The sequence below is a fragment of the Rhodamnia argentea genome, chromosome 10 (assembly GCF_020921035.1).
Source record: "Rhodamnia argentea isolate NSW1041297 chromosome 10, ASM2092103v1, whole genome shotgun sequence".
NCBI classification, from domain to species: domain Eukaryota; kingdom Viridiplantae; phylum Streptophyta; class Magnoliopsida; order Myrtales; family Myrtaceae; genus Rhodamnia; species Rhodamnia argentea.
The window spans coordinates 7,358,514-7,371,941 of record NC_063159.1 but is presented as its reverse complement, the minus strand read 5'-3'; the positions used below and the strand labels follow the sequence as shown (position 1 = coordinate 7,371,941).

Genomic DNA, 13,428 nt, shown 5'->3' with positions numbered 1-13,428 from the left:
ATTTAGTACCTAGACACTATGCCTCATCGGAGCCATCAATTTCGGGGTAAATACCTGTGACCTACCATGTTATAACCGATTCCCAGTTTTTGGGACTTGAAACTTGTCTGGTTTGCCCCGAAACCTGTTTTGGAACCTATCATATTTTTCCAATCCAATTTCAAGGTCTACTCAACAACCTGCTTTTCGTTTGTTCCTTTTTTTTTTTTTTTCATTTTTACCAGCAAACTAATGTGAATTGCAATGAAACAATTCAAAGTAACATATGAATCACTATCCGTCAAAAGCAACAATCTCTAAGAGGAAGGGCAAAGTAGTGCTGCCCTGTTGCTGAGTTGTAGCTGCCATAGATTTTAATGTTTGGCTTTTTTAAGTCATGAAACCGTTTCCGAAGCCGGTTCCACAACCGGTTCGCTATAGTCCAGTTCTCATGTGGGTATTCACTCGAAACTGGAAACTGGACCTGTTCTAATAGGTTCCCGCAGAAATTGATTCTAGGACCTATTTTTCGGATGACCCGATTCGGTTCTCGGATAGATTCAAGTCGGTTGCACTGGATGTTCGAGCCACCCATCTCTCTTGTTGTGAAACCGTTTGCCTATAGTAACGCAAGAAATTAGATCTATACATCGTGCAGCTAATTCACATATTTCTTAACCACTAAATCATTTTAAAGGCGAACCTATTGAGACTTATTCCTAATCACGTGGGGAGAATTGAAACCCTACATTGCATGTTGACACCCAGATGTGCATTTGAAAGCAACAATCGTGCTCTTCCTGAGTCAAGATTTAGGTTGTGCTGCTCAATTACTTGCCAAGGTAGAAATGGATAGTGACTATTTCCACACACACAAAAAAAAAAAATTTCTCATTTTATTTTTCTCCTCTATCTTTTTTTTTCTAAATTTCAAAAAGAGGCTCAAAATACCTTCATTTTATCAAATAAGGGCCTGAAATGAACATTATTTCAAATAAGGGCCTGAAGTGCCCACATTGTATCAAAGAAGGGCCTATATTGCATATTATTTCAAATAAGAGCTTAAAGTGACTATATTAGTCTAAAAAAAGAGCTTGAGTCACTTTAATTAGGGGCATTTATTATTTTAACTTATTTTTAGAGATTTTGAAAAAAAAAAAAGCAGGAAGTACATAGACCTCCCACCGGTGGTTGTCACCCCCCCACCGGTGGGGCGGCGGCTACTACCGTCGGGGCCACATGTGCCTCGGCGAGGGCCAACGACCCCGCCAACCATCGGCGAGGGCCGGCAGGCCCTCACCTTAGTCGAGAGAGGGCCGCACCCCTCGCCCATGGTTGGCGGGGTCGGCGGCCCCCACCGAGGCCCCGTCGACCTTCGCCCGGATCTGGGAGAGGGTCGTGGCCCTCTCCCGACTAAGGCAAGGGCCGGATTGGCGGGGTCACGGGCCCTCGGCGAGGTGCCGGCGACCCCTACCGATCGTAGCCGCCGCCCTACTGGTGGTGGGACGGCAACCACAGTCTGGAGGTCGGTGCTCCCACCTGTGTTTTTTCCTTTTTTTTTTTTAATTTTTTGTTTTTGTTTAATTTAACAAAAAAATTATATTAAATTTATAATTTTACAAAAATACTCTTGATCAGCCAAAAAATTTGGCCGGTCGACAAGCGAGATAAGGCCCTTATTTGACACAATTATAACCACTTCAAGTCCTTATTTGAGAAAATAAGGACATTTGGGGCCTTTTTTTTTTAAATTTTTCCCTTTTTTATGTTTTGATCTCGTGATAATTGAATTATTTTTTATTTGGCATTTTTTTTGTCAGATTTTATTTGGCATTTATGTCCAGAAATAGTGCTCTTAGTTAGTGGGCTCTTTTTAGATCGTTGCATTGGATTAATAAGTCTTGTCCCATGTGGGGCCACCTCCACCGACTTCCCAACTGTACATTGATTGCCCATTTACCAGATTTCTCTTAAAACAACAAAAATAAGGGAAAAAAAAAAGGAAATCTTCTGCCATATGCAAATTTCATTAAACAACACAATCTTTGTGACATGTGTGTGATTGTATGGGACCATTATCAATTGTTTTAAACGCTTAAGTTATTTAATATTTAGCTAAAATTGATCATTTCTCCTCGTGCTTAGTCCGATTTTCTTTTTCCTAATATGAAGTGTGAAAATATATAATTGAAGAAGCAAATGAAGTATGAAAAGATCTGAACTTAGGATCTCTCCTACTCTAATCCTCTAAAAGGATTTGAACTCGAGCCTGGAAATACACTTGTTGCGACCCTAAAAAAAAAACGAGTTTTCATATTTAGATTAATGGATTACCGGATTAATTAATTATATTAATTAACCTAGTTTGAGCTCTCCCAAGCTCTACCAAATCGCAACTTATGGTTCATGTGATTATCTTGCAAAAGGTTTTTCATTTTTTGAGCCGCCATTAATCATTTTTGGTAGGTTGATTAGAAACCTAAATAAAATAGTGGGAGAATTATTTTATTTATGCGAACCGGAGATTAAGAGTCTGGGGACTTGGTTACGCTAGATTACTCTAACGCCCTTTCGATACCATTTTCATGAAAAGTTGTCCGATTTGGCAATTTTGATAGATTCCGCTTGATGTTCAAAGGTGTGATTTTTTTTTTTTTTTGGGTTTTTCTTCTTATGACCCTTTTTTTTAGTTTTTGTTTATTTTCAAAATAAAGAAATTACATGAAATTAAGATTAAATAGGTTTAAGATTACTCCCCGGTTTGAGCTCTCACACCAAACTTATATTCCAGGCTTGTCTTGACCATTGGACCGGTTCGGTGGCTTATTAGACCGAGAAGTTTCTTGGCCATATCTCTCCTTTATGCTTTTTTTCATCTTGTTATAATTCCATGAGGCTCTGCAAATTAAGAAAAGACTAAAATGAGTGCGATTGATTTGAACCAAGCTAGAGAAAGTAAGAGGACTTAGCTCTAGTGGAGGAAATTGCTTTGGCAAATTAATCATCGGGACGAATGCAATCTAAGTGTTGGTCTTCTCTCCGTTTTTGCTTTCCTTCTATTCTTGTACCATTGATGTTTCATCATTGATATGCAACTGTTATTTAACATAAAACATAGAGAAATCAGTGTAGAAAATCTGGGCTAATTTGCATCAGAACTTAGAGGGAATTAGGAAATCACTTAGCTTTCTTTTGCTATGACGGGGTTGAACGATGGGGATGAACTTGTGGCTTGTGTTGATTGGTACAGAAATTGGCAATGGTAGCACCGGGATTCAAAACTCTCATACTTTCTTAAAACTCTCTTCAAATTTTCTCTCTAAAACTCTTCTCAATAGCTCTCTAAATTCTCTATAACCAAAACTCTTAATTCTCTCCAAAAAAAGCCCCTCTCTCTTCAAAAACTCTTCTTCTTTTATAGGCAAAGTTCTTCATCCTTCATTCTTCATCTTCATTTCCTCATCTTCCATTTTCATCTTCTCTTCTTCCTCTTCATCTTCTCTTCTTCATTGTCATTTCCCCATCTTCCATTTTCATCTTCTCTTCTTCAACTTCATCTTCTTTTCTTCATCTTCATTTCCTTATCTTCCATTTTCATCTTCTCTTCTTTATTTTCTCTTCACCATCTTCCTTTCTCCATCTTCTCTTCATCATCTCCTCTTTTCTTGTATTTGCAATACAGTCCATGAGGTTCTAAGTATTTGCAATACAGTCCCGAAAGTTCTAAGTATTCGCGATGCAGTCCTTGAGAAATTATTTTTTTCAAGCCCAAATCTTCTTGGTGTATTTTTCACCCATGTCTAGTCCAGATGCCTGTTAAATTAAGCTCAAATGTTTTGCTTGTCCAATTATAAACCAATGCGATGTATGCTAAATGAATATGTGAGATGATTTTTGTTTAGAACTAAAATTAGTTCTAATTTTTATGCAAAAAATAGATTAGTCAAAATTTAGGTGTCAATAACACTAATAGCATATGCTCAGACAAAACAATGGCCATGAGATTACTTTTAAAATAGGAAAAAAGTTATGACAACAACCAGCAACACATGATGGTGCCTTAGAGTTTACTTAACACAAGCAAATCATAGTTTTGTTCATGAGGCTCAAGCTTTATCCTCAGTTAGAAAGAAGGATGAGAGAGAGAGAGAGAGAGAGAGAGAGAATGAGAATGAGTGGTGGGATGTCCATTTTTTTTTATGTTTAAGCGTGATTAACAACAGGCATAATGAAAGTGAAGGGTGTGAAGAACGATGGCTGATGCCCATTGGCGGTGGTGGTGGGAGGGAGATAAATTGGCTTCAAAGACAAGGCAAAATCAATTAAAAAGCAAGCCCAACACCCCCCACCCTCCCCCCAAATTTCCCTTCTTTATTTATCTTTTGCTACATTTCCCCATCTTTTTCTTCTCTTAGAGCAAAGATACTTTTGACAGGGTCATCAACCAAGCCCTCCCAACACACTCCTGTGCTGATTTTTTCCAGACATCAATATCATGTTCACGTTCCTCACTATGCTCTGCAAGTTGGCACGGAGTACTGGGACAATAATAGGAAGAGCCTTGGAGGCAGGAAGAGTTCTTTGACTTTCGTTTCTTTCCTAGGCTAGTGAAGGTATGGAGGAAGCCACCTCGAGGGTTTTGAGGGTGATCTTCTTGGTGGGGGTGCTCTTGTCTGCCAAGAATCTGCAGCTGGTTTTCTCTTTCACCAATTCTGATGACTGTAAGTATACTTGCTTATATGTGGTGGTGGCGGCGGCTTTAGTGTCTGTCTTCTGAGTCAAATGGACGTTTTTTTTTTTTTCCAATTTAAGAACTTTTTTTCTGGGGAAGCGCCCATTCTGGCTAGCTTTCCATCTGTAGATGATGACAAAAGAGCAGTCTTTTTATTTCTTTTTTATTTCTTTTCCTTTTCTTTCTCTGCATATCGCCGGCTACAACTGCTTGTCCGAGGCCGGTGAGCTCAAGCCGAGCCTCGTCGGCCTTGCCTTGCCTGTGACTGGCGACCGGCCAAAACTAAAAGGACAAGAAAAAAAATAAAAAAGATAAAAAGAAAAGAGAAAAAAGATAAAAGATAAAGATAAAGATAAATAATTAAAAATTCATTTTTAACAAAATGAAAAGAAAAAATTATTAAAAGAATTACATGGAGAAAATCAAATCCGATTTTCTGTACAAAACAGCAAAAATTATTTTTCAAATATTTTTCATATTTCAGCCAAACACTAGAAAATATTATCATTTCTCTGTAAAATAACTTTCTAGAAAATAATTTCTAGAAATGCTACATTTGCTTCGAAACAAATAGAGACAGCCATGTGGCTTCAAAGATTTCAGAGTTTCCATATATTAAGAGAAATTCAAATCCCAAACAAGAAAAAAAAAACAATGGTTATTAGAAGTCGCAAGACAAGTTCTAATTACCCAATTACTAGAAGGGTTTTGCAAATCGTAATCTTTTCTTAAGTAATACTTGGGCATGAGCTAGCTAACTAATTCTTGGAAAAAAGTATACAAGGAGAAGCTGACCATTAAATAAATCTGAGGACTTGTAAGATTGAAGCCAAGATGACAAATTGACAATGCAAGCCGAACAATTCAATGATTCTTCTCATTAGCTCTTTCACGTGGTTTTGCAATTTCAATACGGGAAAATGACACAAATTATCTCTAAATTTTGGCCCAATGTACAATATCATTCCTAAATTTTTCATTTTCTCAATGCGATTCCTAAACTTTATCATAATAAGCTGTGTCATCCACGAACATTTAATTTGTTCAATTTGGTCTTTGAATTTTTTTTATCTATGTTTAATTTAGCCCCTGAACTATATGAATGCGTTCAATGTTTGATCCTAAACTTGAATTAATGGATGGATATAATTATATATTTTCATATAGATTAGGGACTAATTGAAAATTTACCAGAAGTTTATATACCAAGTTAAACAAATTAAAAGTTCGGGGATAATGTTGTACATTGGACTAAAATTCATAGATTATATTAAACACATTAATAATTCATGGACGATATTACATATTGAATTAAAATTTATGAATAATTTATGTCATTATCCCTTTAGATAACGAGGTTTAAGCCCAAATAAAAAAGATGAAGGAAGCAAAAACAGCCGATATAGCGGCATTCATCTCAAGGAAGGTTTTCATGCAAGGACGTCACCCTCGTCACCTGCTCCCATTTTAATTGACCCCGTCTATTTTCCTTTCGGTCAGAAATTGGCCCCTATGCTTTTCAATTGCATTTACTTCTGTCTTCTTCTCTAAATGCGCGGTAAAAAAATCTGTATGCACTCGGAGCATGTGAGCTGAGACCATGGAATTTCGAATTTCGGTAGAACACGACAAGCCAGAAAGAGAGTCGATGTTGCCCTTTTGTGGGGAAAAGTACCAAAAAAGTTTTGAACTTATTGCACCTGTACCAATTCAATTATAAAGCTTTTAATTAGACTAATTTAATCATAAACCTTTTTCACATTAGTATTAATTCAGTTCATCCGGTCAATTTATGCTGAAAATTACTGATATGAACAACGGATATCCTACGTAGGATGGATTTCTTAAAATATTATTAAATATTATGACATGGATATAACTAGTCGTGACTCTGTGGATGATTTATCTTTGACCAATCGGAAAGTTGAGGCGGTCAATACGTCACGTGAAAACGCTTAGTATGCCGTCATCGATACCTAAAACAAGAAAAAGGTCAAACAAAAGGAGCAGACTATTCAAGCATGCCTTTGTTTACACATTCTTCTCTCTAGGCTTTTGGCGAGGAAATAAATTTTCTAGATGTTTACTGGATCGTAAGCGAGTCGAAAAGTCTTTGGTGAGAACTCATGTGGGAGAGGTTTCGGAAGAAGCAATGGCCAAATGGTTGAGAATGAGTTCGTCAACTCTTAACACAAGCCAAAACAAAAAGGCAAGAAAGAAATCATCAAACACAAACCCAACAAAAAAAGGGTTAATACCACGAAAAATTCTAAATTGGTACACACATGAAAAATTTATCTCAACTTAAGTTTTGATCGCGAAAAACTCCAACTTGGTATAGCTATGATAAATTTTCCCTCCGTTAATCTCCGTAATATTTTGCAGTTAAATTACTGAGTTGGATGACACGTGACAATTGACGGACGAATCGGTTTGAAGTTCTTACTTTCCATTTGTCACGGGTATATCGGTTTGGGTTTTTTGGTGATAATAACCCAATTCAACGCAAATTAAAGGGGGTATGTCTGTCACATATGTATCAATTTGGGGTTTTTAATGGTGAAAAAATTAATTTGAGGGTAAATTTATCGTAGTTGTACTAGTTCGGGGTTTTTGGTGGTGAAAAAATTAATTTGAGGTAAGTTTTTGGCGAGTGCACTAGTTTGGGTTTGAATTTTTGGTGGTATTTACCCGCAAGCAAAAGAGAGAAAAAAGTCAATGCTAGTGCCAGTTCTTCCTCCCTCCTTCCAAGTTGACTTTGCACCAGATATTCATTGGCAGATTTTTCAACAAAACCCCACCACTTCATCGTTCACGCACCCAGATTGTCCTAAAGGACATGTTTTTGTTTTTGCTTTTGGAAAGCGCTCATAAACGGATAGGCCTAACACATCAGTCTTGAACGAGCCTAACTCCATGTTTTCATATTGGGTCGGAACAATATGTATTAAGATGGTCGCGAACGACAAGATGTGGAGTTTCCGCTTTGAAAAAGGAATGCGAGGTGGCGGGGACATGGCGAGCGAGAACCTCCGGTGGCTCTTGTTTCTGGTTCTCTTCTGCTCTTGGATTCATTTGATTTGCTGCACTACAAACACAGATGACCGTAAGTGCACACGCGTGTATTTGTTTATGTATGTTGCTATGGTCTATGAAGTTCTCGTCATTTCACGTTCTTTCTTTCTTGCCATTTGTACTTCTTTTGGGTTCATCTTGTCCTGGCTGGGAGAACAAAGGTTTCTGTCTAGAGCTTAAGCTTTCTGCCTCGAACTTAGAATTCCTCAGGTTTTTTGAGGTTTTCACTTGTCTGGCGAGACGTGAACATGTTATGTTATTGGAACCAGGAAAGGGCTACTTCCAGTCTCTTTGAGCCTGGACGATCATCTCGATTTCGTTACATACTTGAGAGGACATGCTTAAAAGGCTTCGAGTATCGCAGGTCTTTCTTGGGTTAAATCGTCCCTGGAGTCTTGATCAACAAGGATATACTCTTCGCTATGTGCTTTGGGATTGAGTCGTTCTATCCTCGGAATAACTACTCGAAGGAACAATTGACATAGTTGCAAGAAAATGAAGCATCTAATAGTTATTGCCACGAAAGTTGTCGTGGTCGTCCATGCTGTCCATCAATTATCTGCTACGAGGCAATGCAGATCATGAAATATTTAGCCCTGTTCGAGCATGTCGGTCTTTTTCTGCTTTGTAGATCTAGAACTAAGCTTTTAAATTCTAGATTCTGAAATTGCGTATCTAATCATATGCTCAGAACAACAATAAGTTCTGGCATTGACCACGAACAAAATGCGAGTGCTAAATTTAGGGAGAGAAAGGAAAAGGCAAACTGTCCATCTGCATCCGTCCTTGAATACTTGCTCGAGCAATAGAACAAAGATGCCTCTGCTAAATCAACGGTAAGATCAGTGGGAAGTCTGCAATTATAATAACTGTGACAAAAGTGCATGCCCGGATCTCTGTCGATGAGCATTTTAATGGAAGTGGCTGTCACAACAATAAGCAGTTTTACCAAACTGCTTCAGCCAACAATAAGCAGTTTTACCCGACTGCTTCTGCCATCTGAGAGCTTTTAGTACAGGATGACACCGTGGCTCTTGCAATTTGAAAGTTTTTCTCTAAAAATCTTGCAACGACAATGGATCTCGTGAGGCTCGAATGTGCATGTGACCATGTTGGCTTGAGGCCAAGGCAAAGTTTTTTTCCTTGTCCCAGTTGAAGTTTCACTCTTTTTGCATTTTGCTGTATAATTGTGCAGAAACCGTTCTTTTAGCCCTGAAAGCGCAGTGGCAGAACACACCACCCAGCTGTAAAAAGAAATATTATACAGCAAACAAGAATGAAAAGGTTCTGACGAATTCATTTTTTCATACACGCATCTTGCGCTTTGAAACCATTAAGAAAGAGGAGTTTCTCAAGTGCTGAATAAAGAAACAAAAGGAGAAAAAGAAAAAGAAAAAAGCAGACACAAAGAGAAATAGAGGAATGAAAGAGTTTCCATGCAGATTGTGATTTGTGAATGCTCCAATACAGTGGAGAGATCATGCAACTCTGTTAGTTATCTTATAACTCCGTAATTTCTTCAAAATAAAAAGACACATTGTAGAAACTAGATGGCTCTCTTTCAGTTGATTTAAGTGCACAAGTTCTCTCACTGAGTGGTGTACTTGCATATGGCTACATCAAATTTCATGACGTTTTTTAACATTGTTTTACATGTATTAATAGGATCTAAATATTTGCAGGGAAATATTCCCGAGCTATGTTAGGCTCTATGTTCAAAATGATGCCGTTGCAGCTCTGGCGAGTGGAACCCTGGGAAAACTTCATGGATGTGTTTCAATTGCCGATACTGGCACCATCGCTTATGGATTTACAGAAGATGGAAGAGAAGCTCGGGCTGGGGAAGGTACATGGCTCATTTTCTCCAATTTCAATTTCGTAGGGCTAAAAGTTTGCTCTACATTTGCATGTATCCTACATGCATATTTTGTACGTTCTTTTTCGGGATAAGAGATTATGGCCTTTGACTAAATTTAGAGTTAATGGTTATAATGCTCATTTATTGCCTTAGGATGTGCCTCATTATTAGAGTTTAATAGTTTGATTTGTTAAGGGGTGATGACATGGGGGGTCATTAGACTTTTCTTCAATATTCAATGTGGTCCGAGTTCTTTTTCTCTTTTCCTATCCAATCACTAAAATTTGAAAAAAGTATCGCTTCAATATTCTTCTGCTAATTGAATTGTAATATTACGCGCATTTTTCTATGTGTATTGCAATGTCGGCGTTTACTGGGCCAAAGTAATGATGTGGACTACCACGTCGTTTTCCCAAGTCAACAAATCTTAGTTTTGTTCTTTGTTTGGGCCCGAGGGAGGGAGGGAGGGAGGTAGTTGCATCTGTCAAGTCATATCAAGATGGAATACTGACGCGGGTGGTCCATATGATATGATACTAGTGAACCGTGCGGTTTGTTTATGAAAGTTGACCAACATCGAGTATGAGCATCAGGTCATGTTGTCACGATGAGAATTTATTGGAAATGTGTTATGTGTGGCAGGAAAGTTTAAGCTCTCTCATCTCTTATGCCTGTCATAAGTATGTCAACTACCTGAATTCCTGTTTATGTAATTGCTGTTGCGTCAGAAGTTTTAACGGCATCAATTCCTGTATCATGATGGCACATGATTGCCAGAGATGCTGCTTAGGGCTTGAGATCTATGTTATCTCCCGTCTGTTTACCTCTGGATTTCTTGAGGTTAACTCTAATCGATTTGCCTCTGTTATGTGCTTTGATGCATTCCATCATGTAGCTGTTAAAGAAATTTGTGGGTTTAGTTTTCAAATCATTGTGTTGCGTGCGTGTTCAGCAACATTTAGCATAATTTTTCTTTTTTGATTGCAGTGGTTATGGAATAGCTGCACAGGCATTAACGGCAGTAATTCGGGCTCATGATGGTCGTGGGCCAGAAACAAATCTGACTTCCAGCATATTGGAAAAGCTTGGCCTTTCTTCGGCAGATGAATTAATTGGGTATGCTTTTAACTCGTGGATGTCATATTGTCTGTAGGTTCAAAGTCTAGAAATCTTTAGGAAGATTACTGAGTAGAATACAGTGAGCACATTTGTTTCCAAACTTCTGGATCACTGTGACCTTATGTCAACAACAGATTTGTTCCTTTTAATTTAGCAAAAAGATGAACGGATTCATTCTTTTGACAAAAAAAAAAAGAAGAAGAAGAAGAAGAAAAAACCAAAAATTTGTACTTTGATTGCACAGTTTCCTTGTTGGTACATCTTTTTCTTCTTCTTCTTCTTCTTTTTTTCCATGTCACTAAACGTGGTACTAGTTGTTCAAGTGATGATTCATTTTCAGAGGATATTCAGAAACACTGTTGTTTCTACTGGGCTGTTCATTGCAATTTAGACTGAGATAACTCTCTGAAATTTGGGTAGTCAGTCTCTGTCCAATTGCAATTCTACTGATTGCTTGTTGTAAATCAGCACTCTATGCATAATCAGTAGTTAGTGTTGCATTGAGATTCTTTCTCTCTCAATAAATCAGGTGGACCCACGCAGATCCATCTTGGGCTCGCATTGCGGCACTTGTCCCAGTCGTGGTGTCTTGTGCAGAGGCAGGGGATGAAGTTGCTAACAAGATCTTGTTTGAATCTGTCCAAGAGTTGGCTTTAAGTGTTAAAGCTGTTGTTGAAAGACTTCATCTGTGTGGTGAAGGTGAGACACTTCACCATAGAGATATACTTGAGGACCCATTTTACCCTTCATTATTTTCTCATTAGATGTGACGTGCAAATTTGACATCAGAAGTTATGATTTTAGTGCTCTTAAACCATGATATACATTGAAAGGAAATTAAAAGAGTGGAAAATAGGGGAGAGGAAGTATTTGTCAGCACTGGCACCAATTTAGTAATGGTGACTAAATCTTTTACTCCTAAGTTGGGTACCCTTCTACTCTAAACCATAATATCTACTACCAAAGTTTTGAAAGCTTCTTATTCTCAGAGTCCTTTGTCAGAGTCTATGTTCTTTAGGCCTGCCTTAGCAATTTTGAAGTAAGTTTGACCTTTTAATTGAAAACATCTTTTGGAGCTACCGATAGACATGTCCAAACACCTCAAACATGTTTATCTAGTCTTAATTTTTTTTTTCTCCTATTGGAAACAATCATCTCCATGCTATGTGACGTGTCTGCAGATATACCTGATCAACTCCATCTCATATTAATCCATCTTCTATGCACACTGATATCACTCTCCTTTTTTTTGTGGTTTTCAATAGAACAATTGGATATCAACTAAATAGAGTTTTATTTACAGCGCATTAATGGAGTTCTTGTACTTCAATGGGATTTTGTAGTCAACTTAGAGTGCTCGTTTGATCCTCTTAAATCTTCATGCAATTGCATAATAGCCTCAAATTATCAAAATGGCTCATCTTTTGGTTATTCCTTGTTCCTCATTTCCCAATTGCTTTATCTGTAGATTTGGTTTACTAAATTTTGTTTGATATTCTCTGGAGATGGAAATAACTCAAATCAAAACTCTCAGTTTCGACGGTTTTCTTCAATTATAATTAAGCTTTCGCAGGCACTCTGTACTCTGTTTAGGTTCCAATGAGCAAAAACTTCAAACCAGGGAAGCTTCGGTACAGTGTACCTCATGGATAACAAATATATTCCTTTCAGCAATGGGCAGAGATTTGTAGTTATTTTTCCACTGTACTATTATTATTGATGAATGGCTATGAGGGAACTCAACATATTTTTCAGCCATTGTTTCGTAAAATGGCAGATATGCCTTGGTTATTCTCTCTTGGATATTTTTATTGCATCGCGGTCATTTGATTCTAACCTTCCGAGTCATCTACTGCAATGGAAATGAAAACTTTGATGGACACGTATTGTGCATTCTTCTATGTGCCCATTAGACACAGTTGATAAATTACTATGTGGAATTTGTATTACATAATCATGAAAATGGCATTACAGATGGAAAAGATTCTTTCCCCCTTGTCATGGTGGGTGGTGTTCTTGAAGGGAAGAAGAGATGGGATATTGGCAACGAAGTTCAAAGGTAAGCATGTCCATTACCGTTCAAGCGAAAAGAATGACAATTTCTTTAGGAACATACGGATAATGTGTGTCGACTGGTTAGCATTTCATGATTCTCACGTTCTTGTGACCAGAAATTCATGGGAACATAGAGAGCTTCAGCAAATTGTAATTTTTTTTTTCAACCTTAAATTTGCAATCAATGAAGTTTCGGATATATGCAGACACACACATGTGATGTGTGTCTATATGTATCTAAAGAGATCATACATCTTTATGTTTCAGTAGGCCTGGCCCTATGCGTTTGGTACGTGACATGTAGACGCATTAAAAGAAATAGTCGAATACGGATCTTGTGAGTTTTTCTTCTAAAACTTCGGGGCTTCTGGCACGCAATGTCTAATACATTTTTTATGTTCGAATAAGTTCTCTGATGGTTGCTTTTACCCGTGACGTCTGTGCATTTTGTACTTGTCCACCGAGATTCTTTCTAGCCAGCATTTGATGCTGGTGCTCGTGCTGTGGATTTTACCCAAGTCTGCACTTGAAGTGCAGGTGGAGCCTGCGGTTGGGGCAGCATTGCTGGCTCGGAATTGTTACATGAAAGAATTCTGCAAGGAGCTATAGG

At 38.0% G+C, this 13,428-nt stretch overlaps 2 protein-coding genes across 3 annotated transcripts in view; one reads left to right on the top strand and one right to left on the bottom strand.

Annotated features, from left to right (window-relative positions):
• Positions 1–13,428, bottom strand: part of LOC115750563 (protein FAR-RED ELONGATED HYPOCOTYL 3) — an 874,908-nt gene that overhangs the window by 266,540 nt on the left and 594,940 nt on the right. The window lies entirely within an intron of this gene.
• LOC115750597 (leucine-rich repeat receptor protein kinase HPCA1-like) overlaps positions 1–13,428 on the top strand; it is a 54,253-nt gene that overhangs the window by 10,517 nt on the left and 30,308 nt on the right. Inside the window, exon 1 of one of the 2 annotated variants that reach the window (XM_030688073.2) lies at positions 4,305–4,700. The exons of the other annotated variant lie outside the window; for it this stretch is intronic. Coding sequence (XP_030543933.1) covers positions 4,595–4,700 — 106 coding nt within the window. The 5' untranslated portion in view covers positions 4,305–4,594. Of the gene's footprint in view, positions 1–4,304; positions 4,701–13,428 lie in introns of those variants that run through there. 2 annotated transcript variants of the gene reach the window in all.